General features: G+C 43.7%; 1 protein-coding gene across 1 annotated transcript; it reads right to left on the minus strand.

Annotated features, from left to right (window-relative positions):
* Positions 1 to 2492: 2492 nt before the first annotated feature.
* On the minus strand, positions 2493 to 5209 carry LOC112226778 (aquaporin FA-CHIP). Its single transcript, XM_024391327.2, has 4 exons — positions 4766 to 5209; positions 3726 to 3887; positions 3359 to 3439; positions 2493 to 3101 (listed from the first exon to the last, which is right to left on the minus strand). The coding sequence occupies exons 1-4, from the start codon at positions 5126 to 5128 to the stop codon at positions 2925 to 2927; spliced, it is 783 nt and encodes a 260-aa protein (XP_024247095.1). The 5' UTR covers positions 5129 to 5209; the 3' UTR covers positions 2493 to 2924.
* Between the last annotated feature and the right edge of the window lie 17320 nt (positions 5210 to 22529).

The raw sequence follows: 22529 nt of genomic DNA on the forward strand, positions 1-22529 counted from the left end.
ATGATATTGAATTAAGGTTAATTATGTTGATTGAAAATGATTTATCTGTTGATACACAATATTGTGGTGAGCCGTGCACCCATAACTATTCTAGCTCTCTCTAGCCACCCATCAATTGGTGCTTTTAAAAAAAAAAATTCCCTTTATTTAACTAGGCAAGTCAGTTAAGAACAAATTCTTATTTTCAATGACGGCCTAGGAACAGTGGGTTAACTGCCTGTTCAGGGGCAGAACGACAGATTTGTACCTTGTCAGCTCATTGTACAAGGCCAGAATGAGAAATCAGTCAAACCCACACCTCTGATTTCCTGTTCATCCCACCCAAAGAAGGGAAACATTTTAATAAAAATTTAACAATGGTTTACAATCAAATAGTTGTTTTGAATCCTGTATTCTCTTACACACTCTGTTTTTATTTTTTGTAACCAAATAAAATGCAGATTGGTCTGGGTTGTCCAGTAAACATACTCATGACCCATGCACACAGTGGATTCGAAAGAACCCAGAAGAGAGGATAACTCATTCTAGTTAAGGGGGGTGTTTGTCTATTTGTCAATAACAGCTGGCGCGTGATGTCTAATATTAAAGAAGCCTCGAGGTATTGCTCACCTAAGGTAGAGTATCTCATGATAAGCTGTAGACCACACTATCTACCAAGAGAGTTCTCATCTATATTATTCGTAGCTGTCTATTTACCACCACTAACAGATGCTGGCACTAAGACCACACTCAATGAGCAGTAAAAAGCCATAAGCGTACAAGAAAATGCTCATCCAGGGGCGGCGCAGCTAATGGCCGGGGACATTAATGCAGGCAAACTTAAATCCGTTTTACCTCATTTCTACAAAGCTGCGGGGCCAGACGGATTACCAGGACATGTACTCAAAGCATGCACGGACCAACTGGCTTGTGTCTTCACTGAAATTTTCAACCTCTCCCTGACCGAGTCTGTAATACCACCATGTTTCTAGCAGACCACCATAGTCCCTTTGCCCAAGGAAGCGAAGGTAACGTGCCTAAATGATTACCGCCCCGTAGCACTCACGTCGGTAGCCATGAAGTGCTTTGAAAGGCTGGTCATGGCTCACATCAACAGCATCATCCCGGAAACACTAGACTCACTCCAATTCACATACCGCCTCAACCGATCGACAGATGACGCAATCTCTACTGCACTCCACACTGTCCTTTCCCACCTGGACAAAAGGAACACCTATGTGAGAATGATGTTAATTGACTACAGCTCAACGTTCAACACCATAGTGCCCACAAAGCTCATTACTAAGCTAAGGACCCTGGGAGTAAACACCTCCCTCTGCAACTGGACCCTGGACATCCTGACAGGCCACCCCCAGGTGGTAAGGGTAGGCAACTACATGTCTGTCACGCTGATCCTCAACACTGGGGCCCCTCAAGGATGTGTGCTTAGTCCCCTCCTGTACTTCCCGTTCACGCACAACTATGTGGCCAAGCATGACTCCAATGCAAACACACCAAGACAGTCGTGAAGAGAGCACGACAACTCCCCCCCCCCCAGGAGACTGAAAAGATTTGGCATGGGTCCCCAGATCCTCAAAAAGTTCTAGAGCTGCACCATCGACAGCATCCTGACCGGTTGCATCACTGCCTGGTATGGCAACTGCTCGGCATCTGACCGTAAGCCGCTACAGAGGGTTGTGCGTGTGGCACAGTACATCACTGGGGCCAAGCTTCCTACCATACCATCCCACCTATATACTAGGTGGTGTCAGAGGAAAGCCCTAAAGATTCCAGCCACCCTAGTTATAGACTGTTCTCTCTGCTACCGCACGGCAAGTGGTACCAGAGCGCCAAGTCTAGGACCAAAAGGCTCCTTAATAACATCTTCTACCCCCAAGCCATAAGACTGCTGAACAATTAATAAAATGGCCACCAGGACTATTTACATTGACCCCCCCCCATTTGTTTTTACACTGCTGTTTATTATCTAAGCATAGTCACTTTAGTCCTACTTACATGTACAAATTACCATGCCTAACCTGTAACCCCGCACATTGACACGGTACCACGGTACCCCATGGATTTAGCCTCGTTATTGTTATTGTGTTGCCTTTTATAATTTTTTGGTTTAGTTTATTTGGTAAATATTTTCTTAACTCTTTCTTGAACTGCATTGTTGGTTAAGGGCTTGTAAGTAAGCATTTCACGGTAAGGTCTACACCTGTTGTATTCGGCGCATGTGACAAAGTTTGATTTGAGTTAAGGAAATGGACTGATGATGACAAGGCTCCTGTTTCTTAACCTGATCACAGGTGTTGCTGTCGTCTTATGTTTTGATAGTGAAAATATCTTTATCTGTATCTCTCCACGGCCCTCACCCTCTGAGAAACACCTAAATTGTTTATGTGTTTGCCAAATTAATGGTCTTGGCTCTACGTTCTATGGAGATAAAATGAAAATAAACAGGGCACTGTTATAGACCGGATACAGTTTATGAAGAGAAAAATGCCAGGAGGGGTACATCTGGTGTTTTATTTACTTACAAAAGTGAAAGACAATTCAAGATTGCAAACAGAAATATAAACTTTATACATCAAGAAATAAAATGTTTATACATAAAACAGTAATATAGAAAATATACAAAAAACGAATGACTCTGTACAGTATATAGAATACTGATAGGGGAAATATTTTAACAAAGAGCAAGATGTTCCAACAACTCTTGTATAAAGAAATATGTTTAATAAATGTTAGTGAATAAGCTACTTAAGTTCATTTTGGATACTAATCGGTAGTTCAGTAATGAATTCTTTCAAATTCATGATCAGTATTTTGAAATAACAAATGAACTGCTCCCATTCTAAAGGAAATGTAAATGTTTTCTTTACAGGAGTAAAGTTAGATATCCAAGGTACTATACACTCTATGGTGTTTCTCTCACAATACTACTTTGATGCCATTTCTACTGCTGCGGTCTCTTCTCCATTGACATCATAGTCTCCCACAGGGCCACTGACCAGGACCCTCATGCGTTCAGGGAAGTCATCAAACTTGGGGTACAGCAGGAAGTCATAGACCAGAGCAGCTGCCACACCTCCGCTCATTGGCCCCACCCAGTACACCTGCCAAGGTGCAAATAAGTCAATCGATTAATCAATGGAAGAACAGATTAAAGACTAAATATTTCAGGGTTAACTTTAACTTTGTTCTCAATAGTTTTATCTTAACTTGGACCGTACAATGAAACAATAGAGATGCTGTCACTCAGTAACTACTGTATTGAAAGTAGCTCAGCTTTGGCAATCATTTTCGAGGTTTATTGAATTCACTGGTCATGACATTGATGTCACACTAAATACACCGCTCCACTCCAATTTACCCAGTGGTTTGTGTAATCATTCATGATCAAAGCAGGTCCAAAGGATCGGGCAGGGTTGATACCGCAGCCAGTGTAGCTGATCTGCGCAAAACAACAACAAAGAACAGAGACATGTATTAAGTCAATATGAGGGATGAGAAGATCGGATGTGAAATAAGTGGAAATGATCGTTTCTGACATGGTTGTAGGGTTAGGCCTATGGTTTAAGGGGCAAATTAAACAGAGTCAACCTTTCCACTGAGTAAAATGTAGCTTTTTAATTCAGTGGCGATTCATCATAATAATACTGTTGCTAAATCTATCGTTGTGAATCAGATGCGTGTTTTAGAGGAGTTACCTCGTTTACAAACTGCTATAAGTTACTTACGGCTGCCAAGTGTCCCAGAGCGACAGAGAGCCCAATGGCCAGGGGGGCAGAGCCGGTGACGTCGTGCCGCCTTTTATCAGTGACAGCTATGACACACAGGACCAGCTGGAAGGTAGCCAGGAGCTCGATGCCAACGCCTTGGCTGGCAGAGACACCATTTAGCTACGAGAGGGAATGAGGAGGGCAAAAGGGGGAGCCGAACAAAAGCAATTTGTCAGTGTGGATCAGCGTTATGTTTTTCTCAACTGCCACGTCCCATTGTAAATATCTGGCAAAGCAAAAGCTTCTCTATTGAAGTGGAGGATGAGGAGGAAACATTTTCATTTAAACTTCTAATGGGCTGATTATAGTCTAATTCTAATTTGGCAAAGTGTGAACAAGTCTTAGTATTCTCACTCACTGAAATTTTACACGGTTAAAATAAATGTTGATCACTGATAATATATTCTCACAGACTTTGCTCATGCCTAATTTAAATACTTCTGAATGACTTTAATGCAAATAGATATGATGATCCTCTATATGAATAGCTCAATAAAATACATATAATATGCATTTGTGTCTATAGGAGGTGTGGAGGTTCTGCATGCATGGGAAAGTAATTACCATGCAACAGTACACCCTATATTCGCTAGAGGACAGCAGAAGCACCTACGCTGAGTACGCGTTAGTGTGATCATAAACAACATCACATGATTCTGTTTGTCAACTATTTGCAGCCGGTGCATCAAAGCACACTCTAATCAACCATGAATGGCACCCCATTTGAGTCCCTTTAAAAAGAATTAAACTAAGTTCAATCAACTCTTTTATCAATGCAGTGCACGCAGGTTCATGTGCATTACTCTTGGCCAACGACTATGAGATGCAATATTAATTGATCAAGAAATGAATTGATCAAACACTTCCCCATGAAATGGAATTGAAAGCCAACATTTCTACTGAAACACCAGTAAATTGTTCAATTGAAAAGGACACACATAAACCACATATATCCACATTTGCATTATATAAAACATGAACCAAAAAGTGCCACTCACAGCGTTGACCCCCAGTGCAGCATTTCCCTCTGGCCGGGTTCCATAGACAATACCACTGGCCAGTGCAGAGCCCAGCATCTGAGCCACGATGTACATCACCCCCTTGAACACACTGATCTGGCAGCTGGCCAGCATGCCCAGTGTCACTGCTGGGTTCAGGTGGGCTCCACTGATGTGGCCCAAACTCTGGGCCAGCGTGGCGATGGCCAGACCAAAAGTCAGAGAAACCTTCACCTCCTGGTCAGGAGAAGTGTTGTTTGAGTTCCCAATGGCAGCCGAGATGCTGAGGAATATGAACATGGTCATCCCCACGAGCTCGGCCAGTACGGCCCTCCAGAAAGCCTTGCTCTTGAATTCTCTCATCTTGGCTGCAACCTGGGCCTATGATGTTCCTCTCGGAGATGGGATGTAGTGTGGTGTGTCAGTGGAACTCAAAAACATCATCAACAGGCTGCATTTATATGGCCTCTGCTGATAATGACAGGGGGGCAGGCTCTGAAAAAGTCAAAGGGAATGGCTTGCTGAATTAATGAGAAAACCCTCCCTCTTTTACTAGTCTCCCTCTCCCTATTTTTCTCTCCCCTCCTCCCATCCGTCTCTCGTTTCTCTTCCTTCTATCCCTCTCTCATTTTCCCCCCTCCCTCGGCTGCACTTACCTCCTTTTTTTCTTTGGACTTTTGGCTGTAGTGGTATAACTGCTTTAGAGCTGGCAAATCAGAGTGGCTGCTCGTGTGGTCATTGTCACGAAGCAACACCCGTCCCACTCGTGTTAGAAGTTCAGAACGAAAAAGTCAATTTAATCATTAAACTAAATAATGAGGATTTCTATCAGCTCAGTCGAGGAGTAGATTAGATCTCACATTCCAGTGTGCGTACTTAATAACACCGGGCAAAGATGTCAACTCAATGTCTATTCCACGTTGGTCAGGGGATAAAGGCATAAATTAATTGGTGGGTGGGGTGTCCACCCAGGCCTACCCATGCCTCCTTCCCTGACGTTGGTTTAATGTCATTTTATTGAAATGTTGTGGAAACAAGGTTGATTCAACCAATGTGTGCCCAGTGGGTTGTAAAACAAGGCTGCATGTGATTTCTCATAATATGACTCTGTGCAGCCAATGGCAATGTCCACTTTTGGTGTGATGCCGGGAGCTGCTTGTGGATTTGACAGCTCTAAAGCAGTTCCACCTGAGATAACACCAAAACAACCACTATGCGGCTGTCGGCTAGCCGGGATCTAGCTGGGATCTAGCTCAGTGGTGTAAAGTACTTAAGTAAAAATACTTTAAAGTACTACTTAAGTAGTTTATTTGGGTATCTCTACTTTACTTTGCTATTTATATTTTTGACTACTTTGACTTTTTCTTCACTACATTTTAAGAAAAAACTGTATTTTTTACTTTTTCCTTGACACCCAAAAGTACTTGTTACATTTTGAATGCTTAGCAGGACAGGAAAATAGTCAAATTCACGCACTTATCAACTGACCATCCCTGGTCATCCCTAATGCCTCTGATCTGACGGACTCACTAAACACAAATGCTTTGTTTGTAAGTTTTGTCTGATTGTTGGAGTGTGCCCCTGGCTTTCTGTAAATAAAACAAAAACAAGAAAATGGTGCCAACTGGTTTGCTTGATAAAAGGAATTTGAAATGATTTATACTTGTACTTTTGATACGTAAGTATATTTTAAACCAAATACTTTTAGACTTTTACTTTTACTTAAAACATTTAAAAATATATATTTTACTTGAGTCATTTTCTATTAAGGTATCATTTCTTTTACTCAAGTATGACAGTTGGGTACTTTTTCCACCACTGATCTAGCCCAAGGTTCAAATGGGAATACAGTGTCAGATATTTAACTTAATGTATTATCACTGTACTTCATCTAATAGCACAACCAATTCATCGAATAGCGTTGTGCCAGTAAGCGAAAGGTTGCTAGATTCAATCCCCGAGCTGACAAGGTAAAAATCTGTCGTTCTACCCCTGAACAAGGCAGTTAACCCACTGTTCGGAGGCCGTCATTGTAAATAAGAATTTGTTCTTAACTGACTTGTCTAGTTAAATAAAGGTTCAATTTTTAAAAATTAAAAAGCCAAAATGGTCTGGATTACATTTGAGATTACATTAAAAGTATATTATACAAGTGATCAATGCGTTTGAGATTATGAGCATATTTTTAGAACAATTGTGAAGATTTCCACAGAGCTACGACCTTGGCATGCTATCTTGAACATGCAGGCTTTCCATTATTACACAATAATACATTTACAGTTACATTTAACTTCAAAATGTGGCCATGGATGTGGTAATTCTTTTAAGGTTGAATAAATACTGTTACATTAGTTTGCAAGATAACCTTCGGCTATTTACTGTCTTACAAAAGTCAGAATTGTGTTTGGTTGAGAACACAACCAAATATCAACATTTAAAGAATAGGACTAAATAAAATCAAGTGCATTTAAAGTGGTTTAACTTCAATTTTTGATTGAGATGGAGACGTGAATCCAACATATCAATTCTTAATTTGAGGACAAACGGAAATGAAAGCCAGTCTAAGTCAGTGGGACAGATGGAACTATCCAAAAAGAAGATGATTGATATTTGGTTGTGCTCACAACCAAACATAAATCAATATCTAGTTTGTCTAAAAATTAATAATTGATATTTTGGATTCACATCTCTACCTCAACCAAAAGTACGTACAAGTTAAAGAATAATAATCATTCTCATGATAACACATTGGTAGTAGTCAGTGATAAGTATCAAAGCTAAGCATGACTAGCTTTAGTTAAAACCCTGGATGGGAGACCAAATAGGTAACTGTAGATAGATCAACTCTCCAGTAAGAGTTGCTACCAAGCGTAATGTTTTCTTCAGAAAATAGTGTAACGACCATGGGTTTATAAGCATGCTTTTGCGGCACAGTCGATAGCGCGCCGGACCTCGGGCTAGAAGGTCGAGGGTTCAAGACCTGCTCCCTGCCTGTTTCATTACAGTAGATACAACGTTGAAAATGTGACATGGTTTCAAGTAAAAATTCAATATATACTACGTCCAAAAGTATGTGGAGACCTGCTCTTCGAGTTGATCCACCCTTTGTTGCTCCACTCTTCTGGGAAGGCTTTCTACTAGATTTTGGAACATTGCTGTGGGGACTTCCTTCCATTCAGCAACAACAGCATTAGTGAGGTCGGCACTGATGTTGAGCGATTAGGCCTGGCTCGCAGTCAGCGTTCCAATTCGTCCTAAAGGTGTTCGATGGGGTTGAGATCAGGGCTCTGTGCAGGCCAGTCAAGTTCTTCCACACCGATCTCTTCCACACAAACCATTTCTGTATGGACCTCGCTTTGTGCATGGGGGGGGGGGGCATTGACATGCTGAAACAGAAAAGTGCCTCCCCCAAACTGTTGCCACAAAGTTGGAAACACAGAATCATCTAGAATGTCAGAAATCGTATGCTGTAGCATGTAGACCATTATGCCACCTCCACCAAACTTTACAGTTGGCATTATGCATTAGGGCAGGTAGCATTCTCCTGACATCCGCCAAACCCAGATTTGTCCGTCGGACTGCCAAATGGTGAAGTGTGATTCATCACTCAAGAATGTGTTTCCACTGTTCCGGAGACCAATGGCGGCAAGCTTTACACCACTACAACCGATGCTTGGCATTGTGCATGGTGATCTTTGGCTTGTGTGCGGCTGCTCGGCCATGAAAACCCAGCTCCCGACGAACAGTTCTTGTGCTGACGTTGCTTCCAGAGACAGTTTGGAACTCGGTAGTGAGTGATGCAACCGAGGATAGGCAATGTTTTTACTTACTACTCGCTTCAGCACTCGGCGGTCCCGTTCTGTAAGCTTGTGTGTCCTACCACTTTGCAGCTGAGCCGTTGTTGCTTCTAGACGTTTACACTTCACAATAACAGCACTGACAGCTGACCTGGGTAGCTCTAGCAAGGCAGAAATTTGACAAACTGACTTGCTGGAAAGGTGGCATCCTATGACGGTGCCACGTTGAAAATCACTGAGCTCTTCAGTAAGGCCATTCTACTGCCAATGTTTGTGTATGGAGATTGCATGGCTGTGCGCTCGATTTTATCTGTCGGGAACGGGTGTGGCAGAAATAGCCAAATCCACTAATTTAAAGGGGTGTTCACATACTTTTGTCTATATAGTGTAAGTTATACAAGGTTTTTCCTATAATTAAAATGTGTTACAATGATGACATATTCCTGTGAAATAAAATGTATTTTCCACATAGATTCCATGTCACAATACGTTAACAAATGACATTGAAACAATCAATCCACTTGGCTACCTGCCGCCCCAAGGACTGAGAATACAGGACTGGGAAAAGGTAGGGGCGTGGATCAGAAAACCAGTAAGTACCCCCCCCGACTTTGATTTTACACTGCTGCTACTCACTGTTTATTATCTATGCATAGTCACTTTACCCCTACTGTACCTACATGTACAAAATAACTCGAATGACCTGTACCCCCACACATTGACTCGGTACCGGTGCCTCCTGTACATAGCCTTGTTATTTTTATTGTGTTACTTTGTTTTTGTTTGACTTTTTTTACTTTAGTTTATTTAGTAATTATTTTCTTAACTATTTCTTGAACTGCATTGCTGGTTAAGGGCTTGTAAGTAAGCATTTCATGGTAACCTGTTGTATTCGGATGTGATAACGTGCGTCTCGGTGAGAGGTGTAGGAGTCAGGCGCGGGAGAGCAGGGATGTCTGAGAAGCGTGTTTAATAATATAGTCCAATACAAAAATGGCACAGACAAAAATCCAAAAACGACACTCTCGAATACTCAGAAACTCGTGCAAACGCACGGAGGAACAAACACAGTTCCGACACTTTACATACATGTGAGTTATAGTGAAAACAACAAACATCAAATACAATCGAGCGCAATACACACAAGTCTAATCCCGCACAAACTAAGGCAGGCAACAGGTACCTTATATACACACAGAAATAAACGCAAATGAAACCAGGTGTGAAAAGAATCACAGACAAAACAAACAGAAAAGGAGAAAGGGATCGGTGGCGGCTAGTAAACCGGGCCGCCGACAGCCGAGCGCCGCTGAACAGGGAGCGGAGGAGCGGAGTTACCTTCGGTAAGCCGGCATCGGCTCCCGCAGCGCGCCGATGCCGGCCTCGAGGACGATCCAGAGGACGAGGCACAGGGCGATCCAGATGGAGGCGGTGAAACTCCCTTAGCATAGGTGGATCCAGAACGTCCTCCACCGACACCCAGCATCTCTCCTCCGGACCGTACCCCTCCCAATCCACGAGGTACTGAAGGCCCCCCACCCGATGCCTCGAGTCCAGTATGGACCGAACTGCATACGCCAGCGCTCCCCCATCTTCTTGAAGTAGACCAGCCACCACCAGCCTGAGGAGAGACACATGAAACGAGGGGTTAATACGATAATAAGGGGGAGCTGTAACCTATAACGCACCTCGTTTATTCTCCTCAGGACTTCAAAATGTCCCAACAAACCGCGGACCCAGCTTCCGACAGGGCAGGCGGAGGGCCAGGTTTCTGCCACCCTTCGGCCCGTTTAAGGTACCCGTGGGCGGCCTCCCAGGTCTCCCTTGAGCGTCTCACCCAATCGTCCACCACATGAGCCTCGGTCTGGCTCTGATGCCATGGTACCAGGACCTGGATGATAGCCCAACACACATTGGAAGGGCCATGCCCCAGGACTACCTGACATGATGACTCCTTGCTGTCCCCAGTCCACCTGACCGTGCTGCTGCTCCAGTTTCAACTGTTCTGCCTTATTATTATACGACCATGCTGGTCATTTATGAACATTTGAACATCTTGGCCATGTTCTGTTATAATCTCCACCCGGCACAGCCAGAAGAGGACTGGCCACCCCACATAGCCTGGTTCCTCTCTAGGTTTCTTCCTAGGTTTTTGCCTTTCTAGGGAGTTTTTCCTAGCCACCGTGCTTCTACACCTGCATTGCTTGCTGTTTGGGGTTTTAGGCTAGGTTTCTGTACAGCACTTTGAGATATCAGCTGATGTATGAAGGGCTATATAAATAAATTTGATTTGATTTGATTTTGATTTGAAGGGCGACAGGTTCGTAGAGGAGTGGCGGAGTGAGTTCTGGGCCATCTCTGCCCAGGGGATGTACTTCGCCCACTCCCCTGGCCGGTCCTGGCAATACAACCTCAGAAACCTACCCACATCCTGGTTCACTCTCTCCACCTGCCCATTACTCTCGGGGTGACCGAGACCCCCAAACGTTCCAGGAACGCCTTCCACACCCTGGACGTGAACTGGGGACCCCGATCAGAAACAATGCCTTCAGGCACCCGGTAGTGCCGGAAGACGTGAGTAAACAGGGCCTCCACAGTCTGTAGGGCCGTAGGGAGACCGGGCAAAGGGAGGAGACGACAGGACTTAGAAAAACAATCCACAATGACCAGGATCGTGGAGTTGCCCTGTGACGGTGGCAGATCGGTCAAGAAGTCAACCGACAGGTGTGACCAAGGCCGCTGTGGAACGGGAAGGGGTTGTAACTTCTCTCTGGGCAGGTGCCTAGGAATCTTGCACTGAGCGCACACCGAGCAGGAGGCCACATAAACCCTCACGTCCTTGGCTAAAGTGGACTACCAGTACTTCCCCAAAAAGACATCGCACCGTCCTACCAATCACCGGGTGACCAGAGGAGGTAGATGTGTGATCCCACCAAATTAGCCTGTCTCTAACCTCCAGCGGAACGTCCACCCGTCCAGCTGGACACTGTCGTGGAGTAGGCTCAACACGCAATGCTCGCTCAATGTCTGTGTCCACCTCCCACCTCACAGGTGCTACTAGACAAGAAGCCGGGAGGATGGGCGCAGGATCGATGGCCCGCTCCTCCGTATCATATAGTTGGGACAGTGCGTCTGCCTTAGTGTTCTGGGAGCCTGGTCTATAGGATATGGTAAACCTAAATCGGGTGAAAAACATGGCCCACCTTGCCTGATGAGGGTTCAGTCTCCTCGCTGCCCGAATGTACTCTAGATTACGGTGGTCAGTCCAGATGAGAAAGGGTGTTGAGCCCCCTCAAGCCAATGTCTCCACACTTTCAGGGCCCTGACAACAGCCAGCAGCTCCCGATCCCCCACGTCATAGTTTCGCTCCGCCGGGCTGAGCTTCTGAGAAAAGAAAGCACAGGGGCGGAGCTTCGGTGGCGTACTCGAGCGCTGGGAGAGCCTGGCTCCAACCCCAGCCTCGGACACGTCCACCTCCACTATGAATGCCAAAGAGGGGTTTGGATTCGCCAGCACGGGAGCTGAGGTAAAAAGAGCCTTCAGGCGACCAAAAGCCCTGTCTGCCTCAGCCGACCATCCCAGACGCACCGGCCCCCCCTTCAGCCGTGACATAATGGGAGCAGCCACCTGCCCAAAATCCCGGATAAACCTCCGGTAGTAATTGGCAAACCCCAAGAACTGCAGCACCTCCTTTACCGTGGTTGGAGTCGGCCAATTACGCACGGCTGCAATGCGGTCACACTCCATCACCAACCCCGATGTGGAAATGTGATACCCAAGGAAGGAGACGGCATGTTGGAAGAACAAGAATTTCTCAGCCTTGACGTACAGGTCATGCTCCAACAGTCGCCCAAGTACCTTGCACACCAGAGACACATGTGCGGCGCGTGTAGCGGAATAGACCAGAATATCATTGATGTAAACCACCACACCCTGCCCGTGCAGGTCCGAGAATCTCGTCTACAAACGATTGGAAGACTGCTGGAGCATTCCTCAACCCGTATGGCATGACAAGGTACTCATAATGGCCGGATGTGGTACTAAACGTTGTCTTCCACTCATCTCCCTTCCGGATACGCACCATGTTATATGCACTCCTGAGATCCAGTTTTGTGAAAAAACATGCTCTGTGAAATGACTCAATTGCTGTGGCAATGAGAGGTAGCGGGTAACTATACCCCACCGTGATGGAATTTAGACCTCTATAGTCAATGCACGGATGCAGCCCTCCCTCCTTTTTCTTCACAAAAAAGAAACTCGAGGAGGCAGGTGAGATGGAGGGTCGAATGTACCCCTGCCCCAGAGATTCAGATATGTATGTCTCCATAGCCACCGTCTCCTCCTGGGACAGGGGATACACGTGACTCCTGGGAAGTGCAGCGCCTACCAGGAGATTTATCGCACAATCCCCTCGTCGATGAGGTGGTAATTGGGTCGCCCTCTTTTTACAGAAGGCGATACCCAAATCGGCATATTCTGAGGGAATGCGCATGGTGGAGACTTGGTCTGGACTCTCCACCGTTGTAGCACCGATGGAAACTCCTATACACCTGCATGAGCACTCCTCCGACCACCCCTGTAAAGCCCTCTGTTGCCACGAAATCCTGGGGTTGTGACGGGCCAACCAGGGGATCCCCAGCACCACCGGAAATGTAGGAGAATCAATGAGGAAGAGACTAATTCTCTCCTCATGACCCTCCTGCGTGACCATGCCCAGTGGAGCTGTTGCTTCCCTGACTAGCCCTGACCCTAATGGTTGGCTATCTAAGGCGCATGCCTGGGAAGGGTTTGTCAAGCTGAACAAGGGGGATTCCTAACCTGTGTGCTAAACCACGGTCAATAAAATTCCCTGCCGCGCCTGAATCTACTAGCGCCTTATGCCGAGAAAGAGGGGAAAATTCAGGAAAAACAATCAATACATACATGTGACCAACAGGGGGCTCTAGGTGAGCCTGGTGCCGACTCACACGAGGTGTCCGAGCAGTGCTCGGCCTGGCGTCTCGACTCCCTGGTGGACCCCCCAGCACCGGTCAGCAGTGTGCCCTCTGCGACCACAGCTGGCACAGGAAAGGCCCCCTCCTCCGGTCGCCCTCGCTGCAGCACCTCCTAGCTCCATGGGCGTTGGAGTGGAGGAGCTGGGGGATTGAACTGACAGAACCTGATCTGGACGTCCGCAGGTCGCCAGCAAGTTGTCCAACCGAATGGACATGTCGATCAACTGGTCCAAGGAGAGGGTGGTGGTGTCTCTACAGGCCAGCTCCCTACAGACGTCCTCACGCAAACTACACCTATAGTGATCGATCAAGGCCCTGTCATTCCATCCCGCGCCAGCGACCAAGGTCCGGAACTCTAGAGCAACGTCCTGAGCACTCCTCTTCTCCTGCCTCAGATGGAACAGCCGTTCAACCGCCGCTCGGCCCTTAGGTGAGTGATCGAACACGGCCCGAAAGCGGTGGGTGAACTCTGGGTAGTGGTCCCTCGCTGAGTCAGGGTCATTCCTTACCGCGTTGGCCCACTCCAAGGCTTTACCTGAGAGGCAGGAGACGTGGGCGCTCACCCTCCCACCTCCCGAAGGAGCCGGACGAACGTTCGCCAGGTATAGGTCCATCTGGAGTAAAGAACCCCTGGCACCCGGCCGCCGTCCCAGGGAGTGCGAGTCGAATCCCACTGTGCCCAGGCAATGAAGGAGAGGGTAGTGGTACTGGTTTGGGTGTGGCTGATGGAGGTGTGGGAAGGCCACCTCTCTCCCATCTTTCCATCGTCGTCATCACCTGTTCCATGGCGGTCCCCAGCCGGTGTAACACTGCCGTGTGGTGTTGAACTCGCTCCTCCACGGACCCTGGGAGTGCGTCCGCTCCTGCTGACTCCATAGATTTCTGGTGCGGGATTCTGTGATAACGTGCGTCTCGGTGAGAGGTGTAGGAGTCAGGCGCAGGAGAGCAGGGATGTCTGAGAAGTGTGTTTAATAATATAGTCCACCAATACAAAAATGGCACAGACAAAAATCCCAAAACTACGCTCTTGAATACTCAGAAACCTGCAAGGAGGAACAAACACAGTTCCGACACTTTACATACACGTGCGTAATAGTGAAAACAACAAACATCAAATACAATCGAGCTCAATACACACAAGTCTTATCCCGCACGAACTAAGGCAGGCAACACATACCCTATATACACACAGAAATAAACGCAAATGAAACCAGGTGTGAAAAGAATCACAGACAAAACAAACAGAAAAGGAAAAAGGGATCGGTGGCGGCTAGTAAACCGGCGACGCCGACCGCCAAGCGCCGCCTGAACAGGGAGAGGAGTTACTTTCGGTAGAAGTCGTGACATCCGAGCATGTGACAAATACCATTTGATTTGATAGGAATGTTCTTGCAACGTCCCATAAAACTTGCCTAGAACATTAATGTTGTATATATTCTGAGAACATAGCAACCACATTCTAGACAAGTTCTGCTTGACATTAAGGGAATGTTCTCCTACCTTTAACACTAAAACACACAAAAAAGTTCCTCAGGAGGTTTTTGCTAACATAGATAGAATGTTCCCCTAACTAACGGAAAACTGGACACTCAAACATTAGGAGAACTTTACGTGTAACATTACAAAAACGTTATCTCTTGCTAGAATTACTAGCTGGGCCAGTGTCCATTCATTTAGATTAGATGTAACTACACCACACAAGTGCAAGAAAGCCAGTAAAGTCTGTGGCACACAGGTCTTCTCAATGTTGTCAGCACGTGATGTTTAATTAGAATGCATTAAAATACTTTGTATCGAGATGAAGAAATGCCAACAAACAGAGCTTTTCCAGCACATAAAAATAAACCTTTATTTTTGCATCTGGCCTCTGAAAGTAAACCACAATACAATACAAAGGTGTCTGCTAAGAACAGACATGGACACAACACGTGTCAGTGAAATATAATTAAGAGATGGTTAAAAATGCACAGAATGATTACCTGGGACAAAATGGGGGAGGGTCGTGCTTTTTCAGTTTCAGTCAGAGGGTTTAGTCGTTTTTATGTCTAGTCCGGGGAGGGTCATGTCATTTGCAATTTATGAAATGTCTATATTTCTCAGTGTTTTAGAATTAGTTGCCGCCCCTCATCTCTGATTCTCAGCATATCAAGTGCGTCTATAGGCTATTTCACGTGGTCTCAATCAAATGGTCCATAGGCAATAGGCTACGAAGTGCATGCTCAGAGAGGCACAGGGCAACGTTATCTTTCTGAGATAGCTGCAGGGATGGTGTAAATACAACTAGGCTGCGCTACACACTGCAATGGACATTCCAACCCTGAGCCCCGGCCTGTTCTGCTCTTGCAGTTCAAAAATGTTGTGTGCTGTCTAACCAATGGCTGTGCTGTGTAAGTCTACGGTGGCAGTTCAGCAGGAGAGTCAAAGGCGTCTTCTGAAGGTTTGTTGACTAGGCCTAATCTTGCGAGCGGACTAGTCTATAGTCTATAGTCTATCTTCTGTTCAGTTTGAGAAGGACAGAGTGAATATGAGAAGGAGGTTAGCTTTGATAGCTTGCTACTACTGTAATAGATTTTATTAAACATAATATGTTTCTTGCCCATGATGAATATTTATCAGAGTAATTGACCTCACAATAAAACAGATTCGTCTAACTTATATTGTGGTGCTGAAACTTGAAGCAGCCGTGGCACAATCAATCGGAAATGGACAGCTCATGGTGCTGAAAGTAGGCAATTTCTGGTAGGCATAATTCATTTCAAGGTATTCATTTAAATGTAAATCCAGGATACTGAAATTAGTATGATGTGTTACGTTTGGTATGGACAAAAGGTAAAGCCGAAAGGAGGGAATAACGCGATTGTCTAGCAACCCAAATATTGCATGTTCGAATCTCATCACGGACAACTTTAGCATTTTAGCTAATTGACAACTTACTACTTTTTAGTTCCTTTGCAACTACTAAACATGTTAACTAACCCTTCCCCTAACCCTTTAACACAACCGCTAATCCTAACCTTAACCCCAACCTAACAAAGCATATCAGGTCAACAGGTCAAATGACGTAGCACACTATATATCCTACAATTTGTATTATAGTGTATGAGGCTAATGTAATGTAACCTAATGTAAAGTAACATATCATATCACCCTGAACAAAAATATAAACGCAACATGTAAAGTGTTGGACCCATGTTTCATGAGCTGAAATTCAAATCCCAGAAATGTTCTATAAGCACAAAAATCTTATTTCTCTCAAATGTTGTGCACAAGTGTGTTTACATCCTGTTAGTGAGCATTCCTCCTTTGCCAAGGTAATTCATCCACCTAACAGGTGTGGCATATCAAGAAGCTGATTAAACAGCATGAGCATTACACAGGTGCACCTTGTGCTGGGGAAAATAAAAGGCCAATCTACAATGTGCAGTTTTGTCACGCAACATAATGCCACAGATGTCTCAAGTTTTGAGTGCAAGAATGACTGCAGGAATGTCCACCAATTTGTTGGGCCTTCCTCTGACACCGCCTAGTATATAGGTCCTGGATGGTAGGAAGCTTGGCCCCAGTAATGCACTGGGCCATACGCACTACCCTCAGATGCTGAGCAGTTGCCATACCAGGCGGTGATGCAACCAGCTCTCAATGGTGAAAGCTGTAGAACTTTTGAGGATCTTGGGACCCATGCCAGATCTTTTCATTTTCCTGGGGGGGTCTCGTCGTACTCTCTTCACGACTGTCTTGGTGTGTTTGGATCATGATAGTTTGTTGGTGATGTGGACACCAGGAAACTTGAACCTCTCGACCCGCTCCACTACAGCCCCGCCGATGTTAATGGGGGCCTGTTCGGCTCACCTTTTCCTGTAGTCCACGATCAGTCCATGCGTCCGGTTTACTGAGGGGTTATCAGAATATTCCATCAACATTCCACCAAACATACACAGAACATGGTTGCCATGTTCTTAGAACACACACTATTAATGTTTTACACACTTTTCATGGGACGTTGCAAGAACATTCATGTGTTCAGTTTTCAGAAGGTTAGAAGAACATTCCATTCCAAAAAAAGGTGTTTTATTACACATTGTTACTGTGTTTTCACACAGTATTTAACATACGTGATTACATTGTGCATGTTTATTTATATTGTAATTATTGTTCAATGTCCTCACCTGGGTTTCGAACTCACCGGCTCTTGGTTCATGACATTCAGAACTTCCTGCTATGCCACCATATCTGTGGTCATTTAATTAGACTATTTTCTCATCGTTGATTTAATTACTTATTTATACAATTTAAGGGCTTTCTGTATAGTTGTCTAATGTTGGTGGGGCATATCAACCTGTTTTAATGATACTCCTGAATCACCATGATCACAGATCATCCATTATATTGATCAGATACTTAAGTGGCCGCTCTAACAATTTAAAAAGATTCTTAAGAAATGGAAGACTGTCGGGAGAAGGCAATATCAGGTGGGACCATTCTAGCCAATGAGTGGGCAGATATGTGTGGGAACAACAGGCACAAATCTGATATAAAGTGTTTTTTCTCAATGTTGCCGCCATGTCACGTGTCCTACTTATATCAGTACACACGAAAGAAATCTAAGTATTACAAAACGTCTATTTGATCAAATAAGCCACACATAGCAAATTCATGAATGTTTTTGTTAACCACATTCGACACTCTCTCATTGACCACCTGCTGGAGAAGATAATTTTTTTATTTATTGGAATCCAGGTTTCTCCTGAGACATAATATTAAGTTATACATGTCCTCAGAGAGTGGAGGGGGACCTGTTGGAGTGATCTTATGGTCTATGGTTATAACTGGTTTTATTTTATTTTATTTTCAAGTTTTATTTTCAAGTATAACTGGTTATAACCAGGTATGACCATATACAAAATAAAAATGACCTTAGATACAGTGGCAAGAAAAAGTATGTGAACCCTTTGGAATTACCTGGATTTCTACATAAATTTGACATAACATTTGATCTGGTCTTCATCTAAATCACAACAATATACAAACACAGTGTGCTCAAAGTAATAACACACACATTATTGTATTTGTCTTGTCTATATTGAATACATAATTTAAACATTCACAGTGTAGGTTGGAGAAAGTATGTGAACCCCTAGGCTAATGACATCGCCGAAGTCAAGGATCGGTAGGATAGCCAGTTTTACGAGGGTATGTTTGGCAGCATGAGTGAAGGAGGCTTTGTTGCGAAATAGGAAGCCGATTCTAGATTTAATTTTGGATTGGAGATGCTTAATGTGAGTCTGGAAGGAGAGTAAATGGAACACTAGTCACTTTAATAATGTCACTTTAAGAATGTTTACATATCTCTCATTACTTATCTCATATGTATATATTGTATACCTGTATCCTACACTATCTATGGCATCTTAGCCGCTCTGTTACTGATCATCCATATATTTATATATTCTTATGCCATTCCTTTACTAGATTGTGTGTATTAGGTTTTGTTGTGGAATTTGTTAGATATTAGGTTTTGTTGTGGAATTTGTTAGATATTAGGGTTTGTTGTGGAATTTGTTAGATATTACCTGTTTGATACTGCTGCACTGTCGGATCTAGAAGCATAAGCATTTCGCAACACTCCCAATAACATCTGCTAACCATGTGTATGTGACCACCAATTTTTTTTTGAAGCAAATAAAGAAAAATAAGCCTTATTTTTGGTAATTTTCTCTCAGGATCAATGGATGAATCCCTTTTTGTCAATACATTTGGTATATTCAAATGTTTTGGTGTACTGCCCCTTTAAATGGCAATTATTTTTCCACATAAATATGACAAATTAATATTTACTTCAACATGAAATAAATCAGCTTTTTAGTACTAATCTCGATTGAAAATCTGCACATTATATAAGGGAAACATGTAGGCCTATATTTTCATTTGCAGAATATATAAATGAACAGTTTGCATTGAAAAATTGTGCATTATTTACATGAAGTTATGATTGTTGCTTTTTCCAATAGTTTGTTCTTTGGGACAAAATGGACCCAGTTGATAATCCATGTATGTAAAATATGTTGGTAGTTTGAGGGTTAAAAACATTGAATAAAGAGTCCCCTATCATTTGTTTTAGGCAGTAAACATGGACTAATTGTGAGTGTTAAGCATACATGAATGATCGGTGCACAAAACAACATTAACTTGGCTATAACTCATGAATTTCATCATTTTAAGCAATTTGGTGACATTGGCCAAGTGCCATTGACGTGCAGCTGTTAATTACCTTTCCTGATATTGAACATAAAAATATGGAATGGAAAACACAGAGGGGACTTCTGAAAAGATGATAATTTTTTCCTCTGACCGTACGTTTTTCCTAGGCCAAAGAGCTACGGGTAGCAGACATTATGCCGTCTACTATTTTGAACAGGCACTATTCCCAAGTCAAGCTGGTGCAAACAGTAGGCCTACTAGTATTTTGAAGGAACAATGAACAAGATTCCCAAGTAAAGTTGTGTTTGCTACTCTGGGTTTTATGTCTGGATAGGGAGGGAGTCCAAACTTCTGGTTCATCGCAACCAATCAGCCACCTTATCAAACCTGGCATCACCAATGACACCATATGTACAGTATGTATGATGACAGATATCGTACCAGCGGCTCCAATGCACTGTGCAAAGTAAACAGCATTTTGGTCAGAACCACTTCACAATATAGAGTCCTTTTAGTTGATCAAATGTCATGATAAACTTTACGATTAAGAACGATAATTTAAACAGTTGCACAAGGTATGGCATATTAAATTGTGAGGAGTCAAAGAATTTGGGTAAGAATGTGCAGAATGCTTCGAAAAACATACATTTAGCATATAGCCACGTACAGCAAACATACGGAACATTTAGGAGTGATTGATTTCAACTGAGGTATTTTTTGAAAGCTTTTTTTTCCACAGCAAATCCAAACAATTGGGTCTTGGTAGCACTTTACTGACCAGGATGGTCCTTTTGAAGCTTTATGTTGTTCGTAGCAAAACTAAGATGGTGTCAAACCATGATCTGACTACTTTTTTTTTTGAGTTGATGGCTGAACTAACATATTGAGGGGTTAGGGGTTGTGGGATAGGCAACAACACAGTGACACTCACTGACCCGTTAAACATATTGGGACAGTGGAGGAACTCATTTTGCTAATTGCTCAAACCTATTTAATTGGTTCATAGAAATTTGGTTGGGAGGAATTTTGTGCTCAAAGAGAAATTCCTGCAACACCCAACAGTTTTTGTGTCAGAGCAAACAAAATGATCTACTGAGAGTCCAGTCATGGTTAACCTTTTCTTTTAAAGGACAATATAGGCTCATTTAAGAATAAGTTTGACAAATAAACTATTTGAATAATGACGTATAGAAGAAGAAAAAAAATCTAAATACTGATTTACTTTGAAAGGTGGCATTTTGAGAGTCTAATTTAAGGGTAAGTTTTGGCCATTCTTCACGGTGGTTACGCGCTGACAGGACAGGAATTTAGCTCCAAGCGTGTGAAACAGACGGAGACAAAAGACCTGAATGAATGGAGTGGATCCTCTTGGTCATAAAAGCAGAAAGAACCTTTCTAAAAAATACCTCACGTCAGATCATTCAGAATCTCAGGAGCTTTGCTGAATGTGATGCCCAGTCATGACGTTTCACAGTGTGCAGAACTTTCAGATACAGAGACCACAGCTGCGTCTGAAATGGCACCCTATTTCCTATTTTGTGCACTACTTTTTGACCAGAGCCCCTAAAAGTAGTGCACTATATAAATAGGATGCTATTTGTGATGCACCCCCACATCAATAAGATGGCTGGAACCCAGAAGTCTCCCTCAAAGGCTTCCATAGTTCCATTCAACTCATGGCGACAGTAACATTAGGTTCCAAATCACATTCACAGGCTAGCGCTTAATGAGGGTTCATCTCAGTGCACTGCAGACTAGGCTGACCCAGACCCAGACAGTACTGAAACTGTTATGTAATAGCCAGAGACCGCATTGACTGGACCAGGGATGGAAATGGAAAAAAGTCACTATGGGAACTCACCAATGTAAAATCCTTGAATTTGCCCTAAAAGGCGAATTATTACATCCCAAAATGATTTCATTTCCAGAGCCTGGTTCACCCCATTCCCTCCTCTGGGTGGACCAAAACAAACTAACCAAAAATATAAATGGAAGTGACGAGTGAGTGCTATTCACTGCACTCTTACTATTGTCCGTTTTTGGGACATCCAAAATATATAGAAAAGAGAGATACTGTCAAGATGCTATGTTGTATTTATTTGTAGCAACTTATCCACCATGTGTCATTCAGATGGGCACTTTCATTCAAATATCAACCTTCAAATATGACTTTTTTCACCTCTTGCTGTGGCGTGGATTATTTGATGTCCCAAGATTTCCTTCTGGCGCTCCTCTTACCATTTGTTTACAAAACATCCTCCTCATGCTTTTGCGAAAAGGGAGTTCGGTGTGCCTGCTCAGGACAGGAAGGTATTAACAATCCTAATGTTTTTTTAATGGTGTTTTGCTTATCGGACTTCCACGAAGGGAATGTAATCAGGGAGGGAATTGTGTATTTTCTTTTAGACATAACCTCAAAAGGATTTCCTCTGATGTTGGGAGGTTGCTCAGGTATTATAAAGACTGAATGGTATACAGTTGGGTCCATTATTGGCACACTTAATAAAAGATGAGCAAAAACTTTTATACAAATATTGAGCTTTATTGTAAAAAAAAAAAAGAAGAGGGAAATTATATTATTTTATACTAATAAAATTGTTGGGTTCTTTTATGCTTATGCATTCTAATTTCGACGCCAAACCCACAACTGGTGTGTGCGTGGCCAAAGAGGTCTATCTTCACTGGTGTGCGTGGCCAAAGAGGTCTATCTTCACTGGTGTACGTATCTTCACTGGTGTACGTGGCCAAAGAGGTCTATCTTCACTGGTGTGCGTG

This window comes from Oncorhynchus tshawytscha, linkage group LG28 (genome assembly GCF_018296145.1).
Source record: "Oncorhynchus tshawytscha isolate Ot180627B linkage group LG28, Otsh_v2.0, whole genome shotgun sequence".
Classification (NCBI taxonomy): Eukaryota; Metazoa; Chordata; class Actinopteri; order Salmoniformes; family Salmonidae; genus Oncorhynchus; species Oncorhynchus tshawytscha.

Excerpts from the sequence above, each read along its gene's own strand:
- LOC112226778 (XM_024391327.2), bottom strand. The coding sequence starts at position 5,128 with ATGAGAGAATTCAAGAGCAAGGCTTTCTGGAGGGCCGTACTGGCCGAG. Across the intron at positions 3,888-4,765 it reads CTGCACTGGGGGTCAACGCT|CTAAATGGTGTCTCTGCCAG; the intron begins GTGAGTGGCACT and ends TCCCTCTCGTAG. Across the intron at positions 3,102-3,358 it reads ATGATTACACAAACCACTGG|GTGTACTGGGTGGGGCCAAT; the intron begins GTAAATTGGAGT and ends GCACCTTGGCAG.